This window comes from Eleutherodactylus coqui, chromosome 4 (assembly GCF_035609145.1).
Source record: "Eleutherodactylus coqui strain aEleCoq1 chromosome 4, aEleCoq1.hap1, whole genome shotgun sequence".
NCBI classification, from domain to species: Eukaryota; Metazoa; Chordata; class Amphibia; order Anura; family Eleutherodactylidae; genus Eleutherodactylus; species Eleutherodactylus coqui.
The window spans coordinates 196,528,847-196,555,289 of NC_089840.1; the positions used below are offsets into that span (position 1 = coordinate 196,528,847).

At 42.9% G+C, this 26,443-nt stretch overlaps 1 protein-coding gene and 1 long non-coding RNA gene across 3 annotated transcripts in view; one reads left to right on the plus strand and one right to left on the minus strand.

The window, feature by feature from the left end:
- The window catches only part of LOC136625924 (uncharacterized), a 40,624-nt gene extending 36,199 nt beyond the window's left edge, over positions 1–4,425 (minus strand). Inside the window, exons 1-2 of the long non-coding RNA XR_010792601.1 lie at positions 4,349–4,425; positions 3,670–3,887 (exon numbers count right to left, since the gene is read on the minus strand). This is a non-coding gene — a long non-coding RNA (uncharacterized lncRNA). The remainder of the gene's footprint in view (positions 1–3,669; positions 3,888–4,348) is intronic.
- Positions 2,275–26,443, plus strand: ELOVL3 (ELOVL fatty acid elongase 3). 2 transcript variants are annotated; one of them, XR_010792600.1, is made up of 5 exons: positions 2,275–2,423; positions 11,434–11,565; positions 16,467–16,618; positions 20,894–21,752; positions 22,112–26,443. XR_010792600.1 is itself a non-coding variant. In XM_066600526.1 (4 exons), the coding sequence occupies exons 1-4, from the start codon at positions 2,326–2,328 to the stop codon at positions 21,313–21,315; spliced, it is 804 nt and encodes a 267-aa protein (XP_066456623.1). In that variant the 5' UTR covers positions 2,275–2,325; the 3' UTR covers positions 21,316–26,443. The 2 variants fall into 2 exon arrangements, 1 of the variants encoding a protein (XP_066456623.1); XM_066600526.1 differs by having other exon boundaries at positions 20,894–26,443.

Below are 26,443 nucleotides of genomic sequence, written 5' to 3' on the forward strand. Positions count from 1 at the left end.
ACGCACTTATAAATAGACATGAGGGCTATGAGGCCAGCGTGTGGCATGAGGGCAGCTGAAGGCTGCGCAGGGACACTTTGGTGTGTGCTGTGGACACTGGGTCGTGCGGGGGGGGGGGGGGGGGGTTGGGCAGCATGTAACCCAGGAGAAGTGGCAGCGGAGTGTCATGCAGGCAGTGATTGTGCTTTGTTGGAGGTAGTGTGGTGCTTAGCTAAGGTATGCATTGCTAATGAGGGCTTTTCAGAAGTAAAAGTTGTTGGGGGGGGGGGGGCCCACTCTTGCCGCTATTGTGGCTTAATAGTGGGACCTGGGAACTTGAGATGCAGCCCATCATGTAGCCCCTCACCTGCCCTATCCGTTGCTGTGTCGTTCCCATCACTTTCTTGAATTGCCCAGATTTTCACAAATGAAAACCTTAGCGAGCATCGGCGATATACAAAAATGCTCGGGTCGCCCATTGACTTCAATGGGGTTCGTTACTCGAAACGAACCCTCGAGCATCGCGATAATTTCGTCCCGAGTAACGAGCACCCGAGCATTTTGGTGCTCGCTCATCACTAGTTACTACCCACTAGCATTTTTTTCTGCTGCTAATTTGCTGCGTTTTTTTTCCAGATGTCAATGGGACCTTCTAATGTTAAAATTGCAACGCAACAAAAACGCAAGTCCTATTAACATCTGGAGAAAAAAAACCACAGCGAATTTGAAGCGGAAAATAAACGCTAGTGGGTAGTAACTCTTACAGCCGTAGAGTGGGTAATTTCTCCTGCAGTAACAAATACTTTACACTTATTAGAAACAATTTAGAAAAGTCTGTGAAAATTATTTAATAACTGCTTTATAGTGTCTGTAGGTGATGGTCAATAATTTGCAGTTCTTCATTGCTGTCAAATATGCACTTGATCCTGATAGTTTTTCAAGGAATAAATATATTTGTACTGTGAAAGTTAATAGATAAAGAGTCAGAGAAGGAAGAAAGTGAGAGTCCACCTTGTAAAATGGCAGTTTTCGTGCACGAGTCGTTCATTGTTCAATTCTAGTTTTCTTGAATTGAGTGATGAACTTTTATCAGCGGTGCAGGCTGTTATCACAGTCGGCAGCACTGATAAGATTCTTTTAGCTCATGTCCCACTGGTAGTTCACAGCGGGACACGAGCTGTAATCGCAGAGAACAATACAGCTGTTTGTTTACGCAGAACAGCTGTATTGTTCGTCGAGTAATAGAGGTGGTGTCCTGTGACAGCGGCGGTGTCCTGTGATAGCGGCGGTGTCTCGCTCCACTTGCATTGCTCTTAAGTAGCTACTTAACTACAATAGACTATGCAAAGATGATTGCTCAAAACTGTCACTCAAACTATGGTTTAAGCGACTTTTAAGCGATCATATGTCAGTGTAAATGGGCCACTGTGGGGGACCTTATTACTACTGGGGCAACTATGGTGGGCATTATTACTACTGGAGCCACCAATATAGGGGACCCTCACCACTGGGGCCACTATTACTACTGGGACTACTAAAGGGACCCTTTTACTACTGGGGTTACTATGGGTGTCACTATTACTAGTGAGGCCACTATGGGGATCACTATTACTACCGGGGCCACTGTGAGGGGCCCAATTTTTACTGGGGCCACTATGGCCACCAATATAGGGGACACTTACCACTGGGGCCACTATCACTACTGGGGCTACTAGGGGCATCCTTTTTCTACTGGGGTTACTATGGGTATCACTATTACTACTGGAGCCTCTATGGGGTGTCACTATTACTACTGGGGCCACTGTGGAGGACCCTATTACTACTGGGGCCACTATGGTGGGCACTATTACTAAAAAGGGATGTATCAATCTTGTCGATTTTATAATCATATGTTCTATTATTTTGCAAAAAGGAATTAATGTGTAATAATTGCATTGAATTTATTGAAACTGACATTCTCCATTATATCTCTAGTTGTGAAACTATAGGTACCATCATATAGCTTTATAGTTACATTAGCCTGATACTATATCAATGTGCAAGAGTGAAACATAGTGAAGTAAAGTAGTTGCAAGTCATGCAGGGACTATATTGCAAACTTTCATCTATAAATCCAGGAGAAGGCTGTACAGTAGGCAGCATTGTGTAATCACTAATGATATTGTAACTGCTGCTGCTTATCTCTACACCTGATGCTATCGGTGAAACAGGTGGAGGCTGTACTTGGTAAAAGGGCGGGTGACTATAGTGATGATACTGGTTAAACAGGCTTTTCCAATACCGGTCCAGGATCATTGAAGAAGCAGCACAGGACTGAGCACTGCTCTGTTCACTTGCACAGTAGACATGGAGGAGCACAACGTGTCAGTCATTCTTCTACAGGAATATGATTTTGAAAAAAGATTTGATGGCCAAGAAGCCATTCAATGGATGCAGGAGAATTGGTGAGTGGTGACGAGGACGGGTCTGAATCATTTACTTTGCTTAGCCATAAAGTTTAATTTCATTGCCATAACGTTCTATTTCCGTGCAGAATCCTATAAAGATTTTCTGCATATGCTATTACAACAAGATGTAGCAGAGCTAAATGTGTTATTTAGTGGTTGCCCATGCTAAAACTTAGTTCAGATCATATTAACATAGTATGTAATTCCAAAAAAAGACATATGTCCATCTAGTTCAGCCTATTACCCCCCAATATTGATTCAGATCAAGTAGTAAAATTACCTGCAGTCCTAGTAAAAGCCTTATGGTATATTGGATAAGTCTTGAAGTGTTTCCTGGGTTTCCCAGCAAACTAAACTAAAGTTAATTTATATCCTGATTTTTTTTTTGCATTTTTTAAGACCATTAACCAATCCCCTTATTAATGGGGTCCTTGAATAAACTTCTGACAATAATGTATGTCCCCAGCAAATACTGAGGAAGAGGCATTTTAGCCCCGAAACGCATTTATATGCTGGATAGTAACAATCAAATAGAAAAGTTGAGCTGACATATTGTATCTTTTCGTGCTTCTCTAAAAAGGCTGTGCCTTTACCCATTTTTTATCTTACTCATTAGCTTACTCACAGCACTTTCCCCATAAAAGTGAGTCAGCATTTGGGCTGGTTGCACTTTTTAGACTTTTTAGTAGTATTTTCTCCCTGCTGGGAAAACAAAAGTATTTCTCCTGATAAAAAGTTCTGTCAATCTTTCCTGGGGGTTGCTCCCTCCCTCTTTTTATCTGCAATTACCTGATTAGACAGTCATTTTGCCCCAATTCCCCCTGGATTGGTAAACTTTGTGGCTGCTCTTCTCTCTTCTGATTCGCTGCTCCAAAATGCACCCATCTGATCCATTAAGTGGATAGTTCTGGCATCCAATGCCTGTGACTTTCTTTTGAAATTGTGCCAGCATGTGAAGTTTGCACTGCATTTCTTCCCAAAATAAAGTCACCAGTAATAGTAAAGTCACAGGAAAAGAAAAATGGAATCTCGGCTAGGGACGGATCATAACATGATGGTCATGAACATCAATGGCCTCAATTGATTAAAATGGGGTCTGTGGGGTTTCTGTCATGCTGTTATGTGATGTGAACAGAGTCTTATCTGTTATGGAACAAAGTAGGCAGTTTTGGACTCGGGTGCCCAGGGCCCAACTGTAAAATTCATTCCGGGTGCCCACTGAACAAGTACATGCAGATATTACCTGTCTGAGCTGCTGTATGCTGTCTGTCTGTATGCAATGCAGAGGGTGTACTGTTCTTTGCGCCATTCATGTAGCGATTGGGGGCTGGTTTTGCACTCCTGGCTCAGGGCCCACCGGGTGATTCACCTGTTTCCCAGTGGGCCAGTCCGAGTCTGAAAGTAGGGGATGTAGCCACCATTAAAGTCCAAAAAAGCTTGTTGTCCATCATCCCTAGAGACCTAAATGCAGGCAAATAGTTTTCAATATATCTGTAAACTGTGCAAAACACCATTCAAGGGTCTGGTAATATGGATGACAAGTCATGTAGCAGCAGATATGGCTACCATATTGGTTATCATTCTGCTCTCCAAGAAACAAATGCAATAAACTAACAACTGAGTAGAATCTCTAAAAAGTACCAGCACTTTCCTCTTCGGCTCGCCCCTGCTCCATCAGTCAGTTTTGGCATTTTTCGGCAGCTGAATATAGCGCTATATGGGGTCATCTTCAGCTGCTGTAAGGAGCCAAAAATGGATTACGGCCATATATTTAGCTTATATAGCGCTTTATAGAGCTGTCTATAGCTTCCAAAAGGAGGCGAAAACAACTGATGAAGGTGAAAGGACAGGTACAGTTTAAAAACTTACATACTTTAAAAACATACACTTTAAAAACATACAAGGAGATGTGAAGGATTTACATTTCTTTTTCATTCGTTTCATGTTCGTCATTCAGTTTCTGCATGCATAAAACTGAACAATGGCTCGGCCCGTGTCAACAGGTAGTCAGTCACCTATGAACAACTGCTTGTTTTTTGTGAATGGAGGCGGGCTGGAGCTATCCCTGCCATGCTCTGCTTCCATTCACTGGCCTGTCAGTCATCTGCACCCAGCGAGCCGTCCCGTGTAAAAGGGCCCTAAGCTACGTGATGCACTGCAGTCAGCATGACTATGCCATTACATCACAGAAGTATGGGTGTGAACGGAAGGGCGTGAAAGATCATTCCCAGTAACTTCAAAGGTGGAGGCACTAGCATACTTAATGTAAGGTGGAATCACTCTCACCTCCCCTGTCTGATATAAGGATACCGTGGTGTCATGTGCCGATATGTCATGTGTCTCCAGATATTTGCTGAAAACATTTTTAAGTCATTCCTTTATTTTACTCAATCCTTTTTCATTCAAGTCCGTCACTGATTTCCTGATTATCGTGTTCAAATTAATTACTTGGAACTCTAAAATTGATATGTTTGTCTCTTAGGTCAGGCTCACATGACTGTATTGGAATTGCATATTACGTTGGCTCTGTCCGCCTGGGTGATACGCTGTATCTCACAGGCAATCAATTACATTGCCTTACACAGTTCTGCTCACATTAGTGTGTCGGGATTGCGTGATCTGCGAGCACAAAGTGGAACGCATCATGTTCTATTTTGCTGCATATACATATTGCCGTGACATAGAGCCCATTATTCTCCATTCCCGCATATATACCCGCAGCCCAAACATGATTATATCGCTAAGTGACGGTGCAGGAAATATAAACGAAAAAAAACAGGTTATTGCGCATAACCGCCTGCGTGCGTACGCAGTCATGCGCAGTACAATTTTGCAGCCATACACGTCCATACATAGGCTTACGGCATGTGAGCGTTTTACGTTTACGATATGTGAGCCCCGCAGCGTTTTACAGTTACAGCCGTGTGAGCCCGGCCTTACGCTGGATTCACACAGACATATGCACATTTACGCATGCATTTGTGCCGTGTATTTGCACGCACCTCTGTGTTTATTACTGTACTTTTTGCATGCACAAAAAAACACAAACTCTGTCCCAGCCATTGAAATTGTGTAATTAGTTCCATATGTTCTATTTCCTTGCGCAAATAAACAGGAAAATAGTGTTTTGTGCACGTAAAAGACGCGCTTGTGAATGAACCTATTTTCTTCAGACTGTGTGTGCAAAATTTTCATGCTAGTGTGACATAGACCGGACTCAATGAATTATGGGAGTATGCTTGTAAAAGCATAATACAGGGTGGGCCGCGGGAATTTACTCTTATGAAAGCTGCTAATAGGAAAATCTTTGTTGCTCATAGCAACCAATCACAGCGCTGCTTTCAATTTACCTCAACAGTATAAGAAATGAAAGCTGCTCTGTGATTAGTTGCTATGGGCAACAGACAGATTTTCTTATAGGCAGCTTTCACAGAAGTGCGGTGGCGGCCTGCTTCTCTGAGGCCACCCTGTAGATCAATGCTCTCTGACCTATGGATGCCCACCTGTTGCTAAGCTACAACTCCTATCGTGTCTCACCACACATGGGATGCTGGGAGTTGTCACTTTACAACAACCAGAGAGTCGCAGGTGTTGGTGTGTATTACGCGTGTAATACGAAAAAAAACGCAGGTGTGAGTGGGCCAACAGAAATGAATGGGCGTTTAGCACCACGGATTATGCAAAAGTATGCCTGTAATACGTGGGGCACATACGCTCGTGTGAGTGAGCCACGCCACTTTTCAGGAAATTGCTGAGTGACACATTGCTTACACGCCCATAGTACACAGAAGGCTCTGGAATATTCTGCAGCGTACGTCTTCCTGGTACAACGGTCACTTCAACTACATCGTACTAATTCAAAGTTTCACAGTCTAATTTGCTGATAAAGGGCTTAAACAGACGAACGTGTTTGTGGACATACTTGACGAAGCAAAGCCATTGATTTCAATGGCTTTGCTTTCACAAGCGTGTTTCTCGCGCGAAAAAAAATAGGCCTTGCCTTATCATTTTCGCACCTAGTTTTTAAATGCGCAAGAAAAGATTGGGCAGAAACGGTATTTCTGCTTTTTTTTGAAACGGTAAAAAAAAGACTTTTGACTGGCTTATGCGCAAATACACTGTAGTGGCTAGTGTATTTGTGTATGCGTTCATTTGAAGAAGCCCTAAGGGCTCAGTCACACAGGCGTTTTAACGTGCAATTATATTATTTACGCATGAAAATATGGACGTGGTCACACATCTTTTTTTACGCACGCAGTGTGGCCTTCTACGCGCGAATAAACTCACGTAAAAACGCCCGTGTGACTGAGCCCTAAATGTCTACAGAGCAGCATTCATTGCAAAGTGAGAATGAAAGAGAAAGAGAATAAACCCCTTTGATTTTAATGAGTTTGTTCTTGTTTCTTTTTCTTGTGTGAGTGGTGAGAACTCGTGAGAACGAGCGCGAAAAAATAGGACCTGACCTATATTGTGTGCATTTGCTCACCAAAGGGCCCCATACACATGTATGTGCGGGTATGCGCAAACCGACATCTTGTTTGGTTTAATAGCCATTTAAATCCAGATGGGGCGATTCCCCCGCCCATGTAAACAGTATTGTGCACAGGCAGTGCACAAAAAAGTTGCACTGGAGCAAGCATATTTTGAACACATCTGTGTGAAACCCCCCTAAGTGTATATACCAAATGATGGCACATGTGAGCCTTGGTATAAGAACTTCTGGCCATAGACAGATGTCTCCCCGCATCTCTTGCTGTAGGAGGGGCTATTTTTGCCGTAATTGCTACAATTAAACATTCTGCCCATAATGAAACTTATTACGGGATTAAGTCCTTACTGTGCACATGAGGGCTACTGGAAGACCGCTCTCTTCCTTGACTACATAGAACAGCTCCAGTCTCTGGAAGACCAGTGATGTCTATAAAAATAATGGATGCGGGTTTTAACTCAGAATTTAATGTGTGATTAACTCCCTCATTTGAAGAGGTGGAATCTCCACCGAAAATCTGGTGCTATAATTGACATGCCTTGGATTTAATTACTGCACCGCATGCCCATTTCCATAGCAGATTTTTTTTCTGCAACGTATGAACAAGATTTTAGAAATCCCATTCACTTTGCTGCTCATGTAAATTCAGCAGATTTTCCGTGCGTAGGGTCCACATGGAAATTCCTCTGCAAATCTGCCCCATATGTACATAGCCTTAGGCTTCAGGCAGAGGACCATATCATGAATGGAGTTTTGCAGATCGATAGTACAGCATCCATAAAATTTTTGGGGTCCATTTTGTAACTCCATGTACCTCTAGTCTTGCACGCAGCAGTAACTGTGCCTGAATGGAGCATTATACAGTGACACACAGAGTGACTATAGACTTTGGGCTATGGGCTTTGCCATGTGCATAAGCCCTAAAGCTGGTGCTTCAAGGATACTTGTGCTGGCCAATGTAACATAGTATGTAAGACCGGAAAAAGACATGTCCATCCAGTTCAGCCTTTTACCCCCCAATGTTGATCCACAAGAAGGCAGCCTACCCTTCCTCAATAAGGGAAGAAGCCAAATTTTCCCCATTGTCTTGTTACCAAATTATAATTAATTGAGTTACATTAAATGGTAATATAACCATAATATTAGCATTATGAACTGAGTTAGTTTCCAGCAATGTGTATTTGCAGCACCGGATCAAGAATACAATGGAGCATCCACCACCTTACATGGCAAATGGTCTTGTAGCAAAAGTGATCTGCTAATTCCTACTTGTGCCCTTCAATACATCAATAACCATAAAGCCCCATTTACACGGGATGAATGTCAGGCTTCGTTTGCCTGACATTCATCCCTGTGTGTACTCGCTTCCGTGCTGTTACACAGGAGTGAGTATTGCTGGCTCTCTAACAGAGCAGCCAGCAGGGGGAGGGCGGGTGGAGGAGATGTCACTGTTTGCTCTCCCCCGCCCCTCTCCATTCACTTAACATAGTGGATGTTCAGTACTGAACGGCTGCTGTTTACACTGAACGATCAGCGTTTAGGATTTTATGCAGCATAAATGAAAGATGAGCTGATCGCTGATCCTTCAGTGTAAACATCAGCCATTCAATACTGAATGGCCGCTGTGTTAAGTAAATAGAGAGGGGCAGGGGAGAGCGAGGAGTGAAATCTCATCCAGCCGCCCTGCTTCAGGCCAACGATACTTGCTCCTGTGCAACAGCACGGGAGCGAGTATGTGTGGGGATGAGTGTCGGGCATTGTTTGCAGCATAAACGATGGACGATGGACGATCAGCTCATCGCTCATCATTCAGTTTATATAGCGGCCGTTCAGTAGTGAACGGCCACCGTGTTATGTCAATGGAGAGGGGTGGGGGAGCGAGAGGAGAAAAGTCTCCTGCACTGCCCGGCCCCACTACCACCCCCTTTCCCCCCGCTGGTCGCTCCGTGAGCGAGCCAGCACTACTAGCAACAATGTGACAGCACGGGTGCGCGGACACACAGGAACGAGTGCAGTCGGGCATCGTTTGCCCGACAGTCGTCCCGTGTAAATGGATCGTAAAATATGCTTATGTAGTGAAGGATTTCTTTTGTAAATAAAACTGTATTTTCTATGCAAGCCTTTTGCCATTTTCCTAATTGCCATACGCAAAGAAAATGTAAAACATTGTGTAGAATCGCCTTCTTCTCATAAGTGTTCCTTTCTTGATCTGATAGAATTGAATGCAGCCCTTATGATGAGTCTCACACCCACATTTTACCCTATCTGCATTTTCACTGTGGTCTTCTAATTGTACATTCTCATGAACACTCCCAATGACTAACCGCATTCTGTATATTTTTTCATATCGCTATCTTTTGTTATGTCCAGATAAACTATCTACTGGAATTTTGCATACATAATTGATGCGCATATTTTAGATAGAATAGATGTCATCTAAAATTAAATATATATACACAGATCAACCCTAACATTAAAACTACCTGCCTAGTATTATGTAGGTGTCCCATGTGCAATCAAAACTCTGACCCATTGAGGCATGAACTCTGCAAGACCTCTTTAAAGGGATTTTCCTGGCAGCGCCGGCTGTCAGTGCTGGGATATACCACGGTCAGAGTGGAAGCCGCTACACCGACCCCTGTGTAGTGCCTGACACTCGTCATTGCAGGATGGAGTCCCATTAATTTCAATGAAAGCTGCAATTATGAGCATCAGCCACAAGAAGGCAACCCCATCCTACCTCCCCCCAATGAGGTAGAAGCCAAATTTTCCCCATTGTCTTGTTAGAGGTCAGAGCAGCAGCTTCCATTCCCATTCCGGTACTGACAGCTGGCACTGCCTTAAGTTCTGTCAGTTGTGAGATGGGTCCTCCATGGATCAGACTTGTTTTTGCAACACATCCCACAGGTGCTCGATTGGATTGAGGCTAGGTCAACACCTTCAACTTTTTGTCAAACCATACCCAAAACCATTTTGCAGTGTGGTAGGGTGCATTACCCTGCTGAAAGAAGCCATTGCAATTAGGGAATAACGCTGCCATGAAGAGGTGTACTTGGTCTGCAACAATGTTTAGGGTAACATCCACATCAGTGCCAAGAGCCAAGGTTTCCCAGTAAAACATTGCCCAGGGCATCACATTGCCTTGACCGGCTTCCCTTCTTCTCTTCCCATAGTACACCCTGGTGCCATCTCTTCTTCAGGTAAGTGATGCATTCACACCTGGCCATCCACATTATGTAAAAGCAAGTACTGCATGAGGTGACACGTTGGACGGGCTCTGACAGCAGATAGGCTGGCAATATACAGTAAGAGAACACCGACTGACATCTTCCAACATCGGAGCTGTACAGCCTTAAATAATAATGTCTTAAGATGTCAGACAGTGGATTGAAAAGGGTTAATACTCTTGTGACCATTGTAGGTGCTTTCAACGGTGGACTTGGGTGAGCATGGGATATGCAGTCCCATATCAAGCAAGCCATGATGCACTGAGTGTTCCGACACCTTTCTATCTTACCCAATATTAACTTTTTCAGCATGTTGTGCTACAGTTGCTCTTCTGTACCATCAGAGTAGATGTCTAGTCTTCCCTCCCCTTATGGATAAAGATCCTTCGGTGGAATGTTCTACAACTCCTCTTGGCCCCATCCTCTTTTAGTCACTTTTGAAAACTATTTAGTGAGGCACAAAAAGTTTTAAAGGAATCTGGCGCTGCATTGTACTGAGGCCAGTGATTGACTACGATGGTCACAAAGACCAATGGGGAGCAACCAGAGGAGCAATATGGAGCAGTGGGGGATTCAACACGTAATTAATGGTGGTTTTATTATTTTATGCCATTTCCCACTCCCATTTTTTTGCTGATCCCACCCTTTTAAGTGAATCTCCAAGATTAGATAACACTGTGTGTTTTTATTTCAGGAAGAGCCCCATATATGTCCAGCTCTGTCTGATATAGTAACTTATCCTCAAGTGTATGAGGTGCAATACCAGACGAAAACGATGGACAGATATGAAAAATACAGCCCCCATTTTTCAATTCTGGACAATTCGTCAAAGAATAAGGAGTGAAAAAAAAATAAAGAAAATAAATTAGAAAACTGTCAGATTTGCTTTATTTACAGCCAATGTTGGTCAAACATGGAAATTAATTTTAATTAAAATAACAGTGCAGAAGGCAAAGACAACATTGACATTTTCTTCGGAACTTACTGTTAGGAATTGATAGGAGAAGCTTAGCTGTGGAGAAAGCAACTATTAACGTATCACCATCTGGTGGTCAACTAAGGGACCAAGTGCAAAAAATGTCCAATGATTCACAAATTCCTACTTCTTTGGCTTCTTAAAAGCCTTCTACAACCCTAACAGCACTTTCCTTTATGTCCAAAGTAAACCCAAATTGCAGTTGGATCTCCTGAAGGTACCCTGCTGTGTTGCCACGCTTCATACTGTATCTATAAGTAGTAATTCTTCTGTTTTTTCCTTTGACTTTTGTAATCAATTCCCTTCTCGTTACAGGAGTAAGTCCTTCTTCTTCTCACTTTTTTATGTTGCTCTAATTTTTGGAGGCCAGCGTGTCATGAAGGAAAGGAGAAGGTTTGAACTGCGCAGGCCTTTGGTCCTTTGGTCCTTTACCCTTGCAATATTCAGGTGAGTTGTTTTTGGACTATTGTTGCCCTTGATTGGTTACAGTTTTACAATTAAATGCGGATCCTAGCTAGGTGATCCCTTTCAGACTGGGATGTATACCAGCTGATATGGAGCTGCATTATGTGTCATTCCCTAATAATATTTGGTATATTAAAATCCCTACTGCTGTTACATCTGAACCCTATTGATTAACTATATTTCATTGTGTCATCAGGACACAAATATGCATGTCTGTGCCTCAAAGGTTGCAAGCCATATAACATGGACCATGGGTTGTGATTGTGTTCTGGAGAAGATTCTGGCTTTGGATCATAATTCCCAGTCACTGTTACAAGGCTTGTTAAAAAGTCTGACTTTGACTTGCAGGAATGCTGTCTTCCAATAGGTGGTGCTGTAGAGGTTTTGTTCCATCTTGCCATTTGCATATTTCCCAGAGGAGTAGGGATGACTGTATAAGTCTCCTCACACCTACTAGTAGCTCTCCCTAAGGAGAAATGATACCCTTCCTTCCATATTGCATACATGACTGCTTGGGTAAGGGCTGGTGTAAGGAGCCTTTCTAGCAGTGTGTGGAAGTTTTATAGCTCCTTAGCACATTGCTGCATAGTCATATTGGCTCTGTTCAGTGATGTATGTTTGGAAATTTGCAAAGCTTTTATAGTAGAAAACCCCGCTGTACATATTGAGTCCGATGATAAGCGCTGCGGAATAAGTTGGCGCTATACAAATAAAGATTATTATTAATATGTATGCACAATTATTATTTCTGTCGGATTCGTACGACAATTGACAAAGGAGCTCTGTGTGAAGTTACTCAGAGGTACAGCAGAGTCCTGTGCGGTCTGCTTCAAGTCCTCCTCACTACATCCTTGTGTTATTTGAGAGTCTTGTTCTGTGTGATGACTGTCCAGCTTGTTGCAGCCAAAGGAAACTTACACTTTTTGTTTTGCAACTCATTGTTTTGATACACTGTTCTCAGATAAAAGCTACAAGTTAAAGGAGATGTCCCGAGGCAGCAAGTGGGGTTATACACTTCTGTATGGCCATAATAATGCACTTTGTAATATACATTGTGCATTAATTATGAGCCATACAGAAGTTATAAAAAGTTTTTTACTTACCTGCTCCGTTGCTAGCGTCCTCGTCTCCATGGTGCCGACTAATTTTTGGCCTCCGATGGCCAAATTAGCCGCGCTTGCGCAGTCCGGGTCTTCTGCTGTTCTCTATGGGGCTCCGTGTAGCTCCGTGTAGCTCCGCCCCGTCACGTGCCGATTCCAGCCAATCAGGAGGCTGGAATCGGCAGTGGACCGCACAGAAGAGCTGCGGTCCACGAAGATAGAGGATCCCGGCGGCCATCTTCAGCGGTAAGTATTGAAGTCACCGGACCGCCGGGATTCAGGTAAGCGCTGTGCGGGTGGTTTTTTTAACCCCTGCATCGGGGTTGTCTCGCGCCGAACGGGGGGGGGGTTTAAAAAAAAAAAAACCCGTTTCGGCGCGGGACATCTCCTTTAAATAATTTAGTGGTGTTGTCTGTCCTGGAGTACAACATATGTTCTTTCCAACAATGATGGGGAGGTGTGTCAGCAGTATCTCAAAAATAACTACCACTGACTTCTCCCAATCTATGATGTTATGGTCATTGGAGGATTTCACCATCATTATCAGGCCTACTGCCCAAATATGTGTTAGAGAGCTTTTGAATCTGTTTGCACTGGTCCAGCAATTCAGCAATTTCGGCAATTGGCTCTCCAAATTAATTTGTTAGAGGGGTTTCACACAGACATGTGTTTGCATGCATATTTACATGCACAGTATGCAGAGAATAGAACTAGAGTTGAGCGAACATACTCTGCCGAGCTTGATGCTCGTTCGAGTATTAGCGTACTCAATGGTGCTCGTTACTCGAACGAGCATCAAGCTGTGTTGGACCCTGCCCCAGTTTTTGGCTCCTCCCCGCTGTGACGTGCCAGTTTTGGCCCCTCCCTGCCATGACGCAGTGCGCGTCATTGGCCAATTTTTTGTCTGGTAGGGGGAGAGAGAGAAACCAAGAGGAAAAAAAAAAAGCTCGGGACCTGGCGTCCCACATGCAAAAATGCTCGAGTCTCTCATTGTAGCCAATGGGGTTCGTTACTCGAGTAGAACTCTCAAATTTTACGAAAAGCGTGGACCCGAGCATTTAGGTGTTCGCTCATCTCTAAATAGAACCCATTGATTTTGGTGGGATAATCCTACTTTTGAGTTTTTGGACGTGCATGCAGCAAGCTCTTTTTTTAGTGTTAATTTGCAAACTAAAGGCCCCATAGGAGTGTATGGGGGGTGCACAAATGCAAACACAAGCCCCACATAATTGCACATTATGCTGCGTAATTTCATGGGAAAAAACACATCTGGGACTAATTTGGCTACATAGCCTTTTAAGTCACAGAATAGGTGTGTCCCGCGCCTATGTGAGAGGTCCCGACAGCGAAAAAGTACAGTAAACGGCACAAATACATTGCGCATATGCCTGTGGGAAGCCACCCTTAACTTAATGTGATTGTGATTTTTTTTCATAATTCCAATGGATAAAAATCTGGACTGGGCATGTGAGGGTTGGGTGTGCGGCTTGTTACAGTGTACATTTTACGGCTCTCCCACACGAGTGTGTATTACACGCACAGGTTTTGTGTGCATAATACCAATCCTTACATTATTTTCAATTGTGCCTCTCACACACAGCACATGAAATATGCGCGCAAAAAAGATCTCTGCATGCACTATATTGGCACGTATTATGCACATATACACAGCATGATAGTGTATGGGGATTGGTGATACACAGCAAGTGTGCAGTGCATTGTGTACTGTTCCCTACAGAAAATACATATGCAGTGCGCTGCCAAAAATCGCTCTTGTGAGATAGCCTTGTGTATTGTAATGACCCCGTACTTGTGTGTCCATGTGACTGCGGCAGATTTTCATCCATTGAAATAATGAATGAAGGTGGCTCTTGAATGACTGCAGAGATCCTGAAAATTAGGAGGAATTGTTAGAGAAGGCATTATGGAAATTGTTTGATTTTTTATTTGCTGAAACAATTTCTTTTTAACCCCTTAAGGATTAAGCGCAGTAAATATACGGTGCTTGGTCTTGGGTTTTAATTCCAGCTGATAGCAAAAGTATGGTGCAGGATTAAAGCTTCTGTTCCTGTAATCAAGCAGGAGCAGGCCGGGTCCTCAGATTTTGCTCAGTTGAGAAACCAGAGGAGATGGGAGAAGTTTTAAACCACTTCTGCCTTCTCCTTTCCCTGGTACATTGCACTCAATGAGCCGTATGTACTAAGAAGTGAAAGTGAAAGTGTTTCTTCCACTATGTGACACGACTAACATATGACCGCGGGGTCCAACTGGTACAACAGAGTTGCAGGGTCCTAATAGACCATGTTCACCTATGCCAGTGACTATTGTCACTATAGGGAATGTTTTCTCCTGTAAATGGGGCTCCTATGGATGCAGCTCCTATGGATATGGCTCCTATGGATGCTGCTCTTATGGATGCCCCAGCTACAGTGAAAAAGTGTGAGATAAAAATAAGACCATGTGAATGACCCCCTGTATTTTTTTTTTTTAACACAAATGTCAAAGGGACGTTCTAATGTTAAAAACGCATCACACAAAAATCGCAAAGCACAAACCTGTGATGCGTTTTTAACATTAGAAAGACCCATTGACATTTGTGTTAAAAAAACGCAAGTGGTTAGGCACCCTAGGGGAAAAAATGCTCCCTGACTTCAATCTGGCAATCGGAATAATCCCCGGATCACCAATCCTTCTGAAGTTATTAGCGATATAACATGTAATACTGTATCACTCATGAAAGGTGTCAAGGCCCCTCTTGTACTCTTTTATCGAATAGCAAAACCAAGCAGCCACTTTTGGATTTTCTTCCTCCATAGAACCGCTTTACTCTATGCACTGTGAAGGTACTAATGCAGAAACCAGGAGCATACATAGTACTTATGGAGCCCTATAGCAAAACTCCATATTTAGCTCCCAGCATATTTATACTGTGGCGAGCTTAGATACAGCAGCTGAGCTCTAGTATATCTCTAAATAAAGCAGTCACCATTTAACAGTCAGACACTATCTCTATGCAGAGATAGTGATTATAGTGCAGTTACCTCCAGAGATCACAGGTAACGTCTTCTCTGATTGGTGAAGTCCATTTTAATTTTTGTTCTTCATCTGTGCCCAGACCACCATGAAGATGTCCTCCAGCCACAACTTGTCTCTGCAAACTCTCTCTATCCTACCACTAACGTGAATCACTACCCCCACAAAGTCCTAGAGTCCCCACTGCGGCCCCACAACATCCTGGCGTCCCCTCTGCACTCTACAAAGTTTTGCAGTACCCTGCCCTCTGTGGCCCTGCAAAATCCTGGTGTTCTCCACCCTCTATGGCCTTACAAAGTAATGGTGTCCCCTCTGAGGCCCCTTAAATTTTTTTGCCTGTTCCCCTGAATATCTGGCTAGCAGCAGAGGTCTGTCTGACTTACATTCTAGCAGGTGGGGACATTTCTGCTCGTCGGTGCAGAGGCTGCTCCTTCCTTACTTTACTGCTCTCGGTGTAGTACTGCCATAAGAGGGGGAGGAGCAGCCTCTGCAAGAAACGTCCATACCTGCTAAAATGTGAGACCGTCCTGAGCTGCCGGCTCAACATTCAGGGGAAGGGGGAGGTGACTCAGCAAAAGACAGGGTTGGGACCATTTGTCCCCAGGACCCCCCTATGCCATGGCCCGACAGGAGTCGCATGGTCTATCTACATTGGTGGCTCGTGACTGGTGGCAACCTCTATACAGCACTGCAGATTTTATTATTAATGATGGCTGATGTGACTTTTGCTGTTTATTTCCTTGTTTTTAGCATCATTGGAGCGATTCGAACGGGCTGGTATATGGGTAACCTGCTCCTCTCCAGTGGTTTCAAGCAATCAATCTGTGACCGGGGATTTTATAATGGGCCTGTTAGCAAGTTTTGGGCATATGCCTTCGTTCTCAGTAAAGTTCCTGAGCTTGGTAAGTCCAAAGTTTTTACGTCAGTGTGAATTAGAATTAATTTCTCATTCCATCAGACAGTTTTTTAATCCTACAAATCTTTTTCATTCCAAAGATATAAGATGATGAAAAAGCAAGTATCTGAGATTAAAGTAATGACTTCTAGAGCCCCGTCGGGCTAAACTCTGGTGCACCACTACTGCAGAGCAAAGACTTTTATGCAGGTTTTTATGAGGCTCTGTACTGTACACGAGGCTTGCTACTGGTAGCTACTGCAGTCACGCTCCATCCTTCGATATGTATCAGATGTGGAGAAAAGATGACTTGTTTTGACATAGGCATTACAGCCATAAAGTTCACTATCCTGATTGCAGAAAATACAGGCCATTTAAAAAATGATAATAAACTATTGAGGAAATGGTACCTTGTAATTTTACTCAAATAATACAAAAACCGTTTCCTTTATGCCATTTGTTGCCTCAGAAAGCAGCATTATGGGAAACCAAGATTTTGAGGAATGCAGAAGAACCAGTCAATCAAGGCCATTGCCATTATCAAAACTGGCATTGACCTGGGGTGTAATGAATCAAAAAGTCACATTGTTGGTATTTAAGAAACTTTTGTTATCTTTCCCGTCTTTCTGCATGATACAGTTAGTTCATTTAAAGGGAACCTGTTAACCCTCTCTGAGGGCCAGATAAAGTAGTGACAGACATGGTGATTTCAGTAGTGTGTCCCTTATGTGTAGATATGCTGTAGCTTTGTAGAACTTACAGGTTATTCCTTACAGCACAACGCCAGCACTGCGAGGCAGGAAACCAATATTTTCATGAGATGTAGCCTTCCCTGTCCACCCACTATCAAATGACAGCCTGTGCCTAGAACGAAATCTGTGAATTAGCGGGAGGTGGGAATGGGGAGCATACATATTATGCCTCAATGGTCATATGCGCATGAATTCCATGTGACCAGAGGGCAGTGATTGGCTCCAGCAGTCACATGAACAATGAACAGCATGTGACTGCTGCAGAAGCTTTTGACACTGGATCAGTGTGGCGGAGCTAGACCAGAGGGACATTTAATAGGTGAGTAGTGGTTTTTTTTTCTTATTTTCATTAGATATTTATATTTTTTGCGCTCTTTATCCAATTTTTTATAACTCTAAAAAACCCTTTAAAATATGGGAAGTTGGATTTTCCAATACAAGGAATGATTTAATGGGATTTTCCAAGCAGTGTCCATCGAAATACACTGGGGGTAGAGCAGAAGCATGACTCCAACTCTTGTGTAGTTGCCGCACTCGTAATTGCAGGCTGGGGTCCCATGGATTTCAATGAGAGTTATGCTTGCAATTATGAGCGCCGGCCCTACACATGGGTCAGAACAGCGCTTCCCCGCTAACCCCGATGCTTCCAGGTGGGCACTACATGGAAAACACCTTTAACCATTTAGTGACCAGCCCATTGCCTTTTTACGTCCTAGCTTGCAGGACCCTAATCCCTGAGGACATAAAAATATGTTTCCTGCAGAGATCAAGGCCCTGCAAGCTGAGGACGTGACAGCTCCATGCTGCCAGCTCCTGGAGGTAGCCGTCAACCTCGAGCTGCCATTCCGGGCCGCGGGAAGCCTCCCCCAGTCACATGATCGCCGGCATTTACCGAATGCCGGCGGTCATGTAAAAGTTAATAAAAAGTTTTTAAAAAGTAAAGATTCAACTGCCCTGATGGATCGAAATTATCAGGGCAGCTGAAAGTACTCACCTGCCTTCTTTGCGATGTCCCGCGGTGTCCTGGCCTCCCGGAAAATTTAAAGACTCTCTGCTCCTGGTTCCCATGTGTAGCCGAGAGCAGAGAGATGTCGCCAGGAGCCACTGTATGCGGTTCTCGGTCACATGATCGCTGCTATCCAATGGATAACAGTGATCATGTAAAGTAAAATAAAGTTTAAAAAAGAGAAAAAAGTTTAAGTTTCATCTCCCCTCACAGATCATATCCATGAGGGGAGATTTCACTGGGTCCCGCAGTACGTGGTCCCTGGTCATGTGATCGCCGTTTTCCATTTGAAAACGTTGATCAAGGAAAAGTAAAAAAAGTTAAAGTTTCACCTCCAATCACAGATCCGATCTGTGAGGGGAGGTGAAATTACTTACCTAAGGCCTCCGGCGATGTCCCCCAACGGGATCTTTATCCACTGACCTTTCCCCAACTTTGGCGTATGTGCCCATCAGCAAAATGGCGGACGCAAGCGCAGAAGCTGCAGAGGGGCCGGTAAATTTAAAGTCTCCTTGCTCCTGGCTACTAAAGGTAGCCAAGAGCCTGAAGCAGTAACCGTGGGCTGCAGTGAGCGGTCCCCGGTCACGTGATCGCCGTTATCCAATGGATAATGGCGATTACGTAAAAGTTAAGACAGTTGAAGTTTGATGCGCCTTTCGGTTTGAGCCCCGTTGTGCTTGCGGACATAATATTAGGGCCACAATGGGTATGTTTCTGAACACGGGACAAATGGGGGGTATCCATTTTGGGGTGAAAGTCTTCATTCAGATGTATGTTGTACAAAAAAAAATGTTTTTAAAATGACCCAATTGCCAAAAAAATTTAAATCGTAATTTTTTCCTTCTGCTTTTCTCAGATTTATTCAAAAACTGTGGCGTAAATATACGCAGAACACCCCTAGAAAAATGCTTTAAGGGGTCCAGTTTTCAAAATGAGGTCATTTGTTGGGGTTCTCTGTCATTTTGGACGCTCAAGGGCTCTACAAGTGGGCAACAGGTCCTAAAACGCCTTCAAGCAAAATGTCTGTTCTAAAAGCCACCGGTTGCTCCTTTTGTTTTGGGCCCCAATGTGCATACAGACATAATATTAAAGCCACAATGAGTATGGTTCTGAGCACAGGACAAACAGGGGGATACATTTTGTGGTACAAATCTTCATTCCTATGTGTGCTGTACAAAAAAAGCTGTTTTAAAAGTGCCACAATTGCCAAAATGAAAATCTGAATTTTTTTCCTCCTGCTTTGCTTAGATTCATTCAAATACTATGTAGTCAAAATGCGCAGTACACCCCTAGACGAATTTGTTAAGGGGTCTAGTTTTCAAAATGGGGTCATCTGTGGGGGTTCTCTATCGTTTTGGCCGCTCAAGGGCTCTACAAATGGGCAATAGGGCCTAAGTCACCTTCAAGCAAAATGTCTGTTCTGAAAGCCACTAGCTGCTCTTTTTGGTTTGGGCCCCGTTGTGCATACGGACACAAGATTAGGGCTACAATAGGTATGTTTCTGAACACAGGACAAATGGGGGTATCCATTTTGGGTGCAAATACTCATTTTCATGTGCACTATAGAAAAAAATCCCGTCTTTTAAATGGCATATTTTCAAAAATATGACATTTTATTTTTTTCTCTTCTAAATTGCATTTAGATGACAAGTTTACTAGGATTATCCCAGAGTGGGTGTATGGAATATATAGCATACTATATAGCATACAATATGGCATTTATAGTCTACCTAGTTGCATAAACCATAAAGTATTTCGGCAGTAGTAGTGGAGTAGTTTGCCATTGCTTTCTCCACACCTCCCCATTTATCTGGGCTTGGGAATGGCTTGTAGCTGTTTCCAACTACATGGCTGGATAGACACAATCAAGGTCGACACGAACATGACTGTGGAAAATCTGAAGGAAGCCGCCAAAGACAGGGAAGCATGGTGTAAGCTGATCCACAAGGTGACCAAAAGTTGGCAACAACTAAATGGATAATTCATCATTATCAGCTGCATAAACATAGGAACTGGGATAGTTCCATCATGTGACACCTCTATAAGAGACTGTAACTCTTGATCAAAATACAGATTTAATAATGACCAGATATAAGACATGGCCGTGATTACATTGCATGGTTTTATTATAGAGGTAGCTCAATAAACACGTAATTGGAAACTATTTTTAGGATGCTGCTGTTGTTAGAGAGTGTAATAATATACTCTATACTTTAAGGTGTGTTGCTTAACTACTGTACATAAAAACATATGCTATCCATCTTATTGGTCTATTCAAAGAAAAGGGTTTACTAGTAAGTAGGATACTACTGTATATTATACTTGAAGTGTTGAGCACTTTTTGAGCTACTCCCTGTGGTAAGAAGGGCGGACAATGGGGTATGTGGCTGGACTGTTCTGATCTGTCACTTCACGCACTGATATATTGAGTTGTTGATCTAATTTGTACCATACTGTACATACAAATGTATACAAAGAACTGCTACTCAATTGTATAGTAACTTTCTTCTCTCTTTCCTTACAGGTGACACTTTGTTCATTGTCCTACGCAAACAAAAACTAATCTTCCTTCACTGGTATCATCACATTACAGTCTTGCTCTACACTTGGTACACATATAAGGATACGGTAGCCGGAGGTGGTTGGTTCATGACCATGAACTACACTGTCCATGCCTTCATGTACTCTTATTATACACTACGCGCTGCAGGAATTCAAGTGCCACGTCCATGTGCCATGTTCATCACAATCACCCAGATCTCGCAAATGATGATGGGCATTGTAGTCAACATACTGGTGTATAAATGGATGCAAAGCGGCACATGCTTAAGTACTCTGGAGAACATTTTTTGGTCAACTCTAATGTACATAAGTTACCTGATCCTTTTCTGCAGCTTCTTTTATAATTCCTACTTCAAAACTCCAACAAAAAGTAAAGGAGATTAACCTGAAATGAAATGTATTCTTACCAGCTAACATTTCGTTAAGCAAAATGTGACTAGGGACAACATATTGCATTAATATAAGTGAGTAATGTTATACACATTTGTCATATGTCTATTGCCAATATTGCCCTTAACTTAGTTATTATAAGAGGAGATGCAGTAGGTTGATGTGCAGCACTACTTATCTATGGACATACTTATAACAGACCTACACCATATATTCATCCGGAATCTGACGGATGCCCCAGCAGCAAACGGTGCTACCTCATCTAATGCTATTCCCCAGGGTGACCGGCAGATAGACTTCCAACACTTTCCTCATATATAAGTATTCATGCATGTTACATTTACTGCAGAATTTCCTTTGAAATCTATAATGAGAGATCATATATTGTTTTGTACCTTCTTCAGCATTTGACTGGTATAATATACTGTAAGGCCGCCTGCAGACGAGCGGGTCGGATCCGGCAGCGAGAAATCTCGCCGCGCGATCCGACCCCAGAGCCTGCAGGGACGAGCGCGTACTCACCCGCGCCTGGCGGCCCCGGCTCTTTGATGTGCCGGCTGCCGCGCAGCCGGCGCATGCGCAGACCGGAGCCGGCGGCCAGGTGAGTGCGTGCCCCGCAGAAAATTAGAACATGCCGCGGTTTGTTTGCCGCGCGAGATTTCGCGCCGCCAAACCGCGGCCGTCTGCATAGGAGTGCGTATTGTAATGCACTCCTATGCAGACTTTCAGCGGCGGAAATCCCGCGGGAAATCCCGCGGCGGGATTTCCGCTCGTGTGCAGGCGGCCTAAGTGAAACATTGATACAAAAAGCCAAGAAAAGAATAGCATGTTTGATACACAAGTAGGGACAAAAGCATAAAAAAGGGGATTATACAGCCGTCATTAAAAGCTCTGATGGTACCTGAGATCTTGGAACCACTCTATAATGGAGTACATGTGTTTGTCTAGATATGCAAATAGGAAGATGGAACAATGCCTCTACAGCGTCACCTATTTGATGGCAGAATTCCTGCAAGTCAATGTCTGACCTTTTAACTGGCCTTGTAAGAATGACTTGGATTATAAGCCAATGCCAGAGTCTTCTCTAGACGTAGAAGATAACCATGTACAGACAGACTGTTTCAGAGTTTTTGCTCTTCATCAGTAGATTGCTGTCTAGGTGGGTGGGTGGGTGAGAATCCTATGATGTGGATTAGAAAGGATATAGTTTCTCCTTGTAGAGAGCACTTAGAAGGTGAGTGAGGAGACTTATAAGGCCATTCATGCTCCTCTGGGAAATATATGCAAATAGGAAGATAGAACAATGCATGTGCAGCACCACCTATTAGATGGCAGCATTCTTGAAAGTCAATGTCTGACATTTTAATAGGCCTTGCAAAAGGACTGGGAATATAAGCTAAAGCTAGTCTTGTGTTCAGATATACACACTAATACAATTTTTCTGTGCATAAGCTTCATACATGGAACTCTATCAATGTCACTGCATGCATATGTAAACAAGCACATGGCTACATTGTGGTTCTCAAGGTCTTAGGGTGCTTTTACACAGGAAGAACTCCTGGGTGCAGATGCTCAGCAGGTCATCCCAAAGATGATCTTCATGGGTTTTTACACAGGAACGATCATCACTAGTGAATGGAGGTGGAGTGAGCTGGGGATCATTCTGGTCTGCTCACCTCCATTCACAGTAAACAGGCTGTCATTCATAAATGACAATCCGTCATTTAGTTTTTATGTATGCAGAAACTGAATGACAAAAGAATTCTGGTGCAACTCCATATTCTGTTGGCTGTTGGGTGTTTCTTATAAGCAATGCTTATAGAGAAGAATAGCTGCGTAATATGGCATCTGATGAAATATGTCACAAAGGTCTACAGAAATACAATAAGGCCTCATGTACCTTCGTGAGTGCTTTTTTACTTCTCAGTACAAACCAAAGCCAAAATATAATCAGGTGTAGGAACCCTAAACTTAATTTAATAAAAACTTATCCACCAATTTCAGCAACAGTTCAATCAATAACTGGGCTAATTTCTTAGATAAATTTAATCGACTATCATTAAATGTTCCTACTGTGTGAAAATAAAGTTATATGCAGTAGGGCATGACTTGTGTAGTATCAATCTAGTATGTAACAAATGAGAGAAACCATCTTTTACAAATACCTACAATTAAAGGGGTTATCCCAAGATAGACTTTTAGCACCTACCATAGGATAGGTGATAAAATTATGATTGGTGGGGTCTCTTAACTGAGACCCCTAGTGAGCTTGCAGTCATCCTTTCTTCTCATCATTGCGGGTTCGCTGCACCCACCCACAGTGACATTAGATGGAATGGAGCAACAGTCATGCATTTGCAGTGGTACCTTATTTATATCAATGGGGCTGACGGAAATAGCTTAGTACAAGCGCTTGGCTATCTCTATCAGCCCCAATGAAGATGAATAGAGTGACACTGCACATGTAAAACCACCGCTCCATTCATTCTTTTCCCAACTTTTTTGAGTGCAGCAAGCCCACAGTGAGAAGAAGAGGGAAGATGGGACTTTTATACTCTGGATTGGTGGGGGTCTCATTGGTGAACCCCCCTACTGATCAAATTTGTATTACCTATCCTATGGATAGGTGTTAATCCTTTCCAATCCAATTTGTATCCTGGTTTTCCTAGGGGGCTTACTCTTTTTCTGCTGTTATACAACGGCGCTATATGCTGGCTAAAGCCAGTACTGCATGAGGTGACACGTTGGATAGGCTCCGACAGCAGAGAGGCTGGCAATATACAGTAAGAGAACCCTAATGGATGTCTTCCAACATCAGAGTTGTACAGCCTTAAATCATAATGTCTTCAGAGGTCAGACAGTGGATTGGAAAGGGTTAAGGCCCCCTGTCCATTGGGCGTTGCAGAAGCCGCTGCCCGGGAGCAGGAGTCGCAGACGGATCTGTGCTGTGAGCCTAATCTGACAGATAGGCTGACTGCGAAGAATGGGGGCAATTCGCAGCATGCTGCGAATTGCTGGCCGCGAGCGGAGAATCGCAATGGTTCTCTGCTCGTGGACACGGGGCCGGTGCTTTCCATAGCAATGCAATGCTTCAGACAGCATGATTTGGCGGCGATTTACCTCCGGCGAAATCACTGTCGTGGACAGGGGGCCTAAGAGTCTATGTTGGTATAACCCCTGTATGTTTTACAAAAATACTTTTTTTGCCCACATTTTGTACTTTTGCTATTGGTTACTGTAAAATAACACTGTTATATGATAATTTAGGTATGGTATTGAGTGGAGACAACCACCATAATGGTGATGTGACTGCTATACGGTGGTTGTGGCATGGATGCTGCTATATTATACTTTGGAACTGAGGAGTAGCTTGGTGAAAGTTCAATGATACTTCATACTGTGTACAATTGATAAATGAGGTATTCATTTGTATACTAAGAGAGCTCTGTTCACATACAGCACCATCACAGCCGCCTTACGGTACTGTTGTATGTAGTACTATAGATTTTGGACCCACTCATGCACCACATTCTATGTACAATTCCAATCTTTGCACCCCTGTAGCTAAGTCACACCAGTGAATGTCACCATATACGTGTGGCATCAAATCTCTTGTCTTACGCCAATTATTTATTTAGAAATTTAACGTAGTGATAAATGATATCTGCTTACATCGCCTCTCTTTCCCCTGTAGTTTTTGAAGGTGTGTTTTGCAGACTAAAAGATAACATTAATTTATTGCAAATTTGTATAACATGCTGCTAACCCCTTCAAGCTAGAATATTAATTAGATTTGTTAATGATACGTGTATTTATTTTAGTATTAAATATTAAATGGTGCCTATGTCTAGTGGGTTAAAACGTGTTCAGTTTGAGAATTAAAGGGGTTGTCTTGTCACAGATAACCCCTTTCATAATGGAGTTATTGTCATCTAGACAGAGGGATCAGCCCTATGACGTCCAGATGCCTTGTCCGTATGTCTAGTAGGGCATATGGACCGGAGATGTCTTTGTGAGACAACCCCTCTAAATGTTCATTCTTTTATTGCAGGGATTGTTCTACAAAAAATAATGCTTTTAGTTAAATGCAGCCCATAATTCTTAACATTTTTTGTATTTACACTTATAAAAAAATGTTTCTATCCCCAGATATTCTATATTCTGTACTTCTACTCACATCCACAGTGAAGACCTGGACAGGTAAGCACTATCCTCGTCCGCGGGCAGGGTTGAATTCTGCTGTGGGCTCCCGCATATGGAATCCGACCCCCCCCGTGGACATGAGGCCTAAGTATTCCACCTGCTCCATTGGGTGTCTGGAGTGAGCAACTGGTTCTGAAGTTGCTAAGTCTTCTCTTATGTGAGATGAGATTGAGGACCGCAATACTCTAGAGAAACAAGACTGAGCATGTGTGACCACCTTGGAGTATGATTGGGCACAGAAAGGCTCTTCCATAGAAACAGCAGGTGGCACTATTGTAAAATTACTCCTGGAATATCTGAGGATAGAAGCATCACTTTTAATAAGTGTAAATGCAAAAAAGTTTATAATTATGTGGTGGATTTAACTATAGAGAATATTTTTGTGGGATAGCCGCTTGAAAAGCTGACATGACTTATATGGCATGCTGAAATTTGCATTTACTGCATTCCCACTGGCACACATTTTCATATAATAACTCACAAAATGGTTTTACAGAAGAAAAGCAGTTCTCTTATAGTCAAATATGAAGATCTATAATATCCACAACACCCATAGAATTGGGTAATGTGAATGGAGAGAATACAGGAAAAAGAAATAGAGTATCCCAATACCGAGTAAAACTTTTCAGCTCACATGTTATTGTCTTTTTGCACTGAAATTTTTGATTGAAGAAATGGGTTTTCATGTGATCAACATCTATTATTACCATGTTGTGAATAACCCAACGTTCTGATAAAGAATCATCAGTGGATTGGAATATGAATTTGATAAGCATGTTTTTTATCATGTAAATTGTGTATATATACAGTATAATAACACATTTGATTTGTAACTAATGCACTGATATGTTGTACAAGGAGGTGACATTTATAATTGTGACATTAATTTGTAATAAAGGATGTTTTGCTATATTTCACA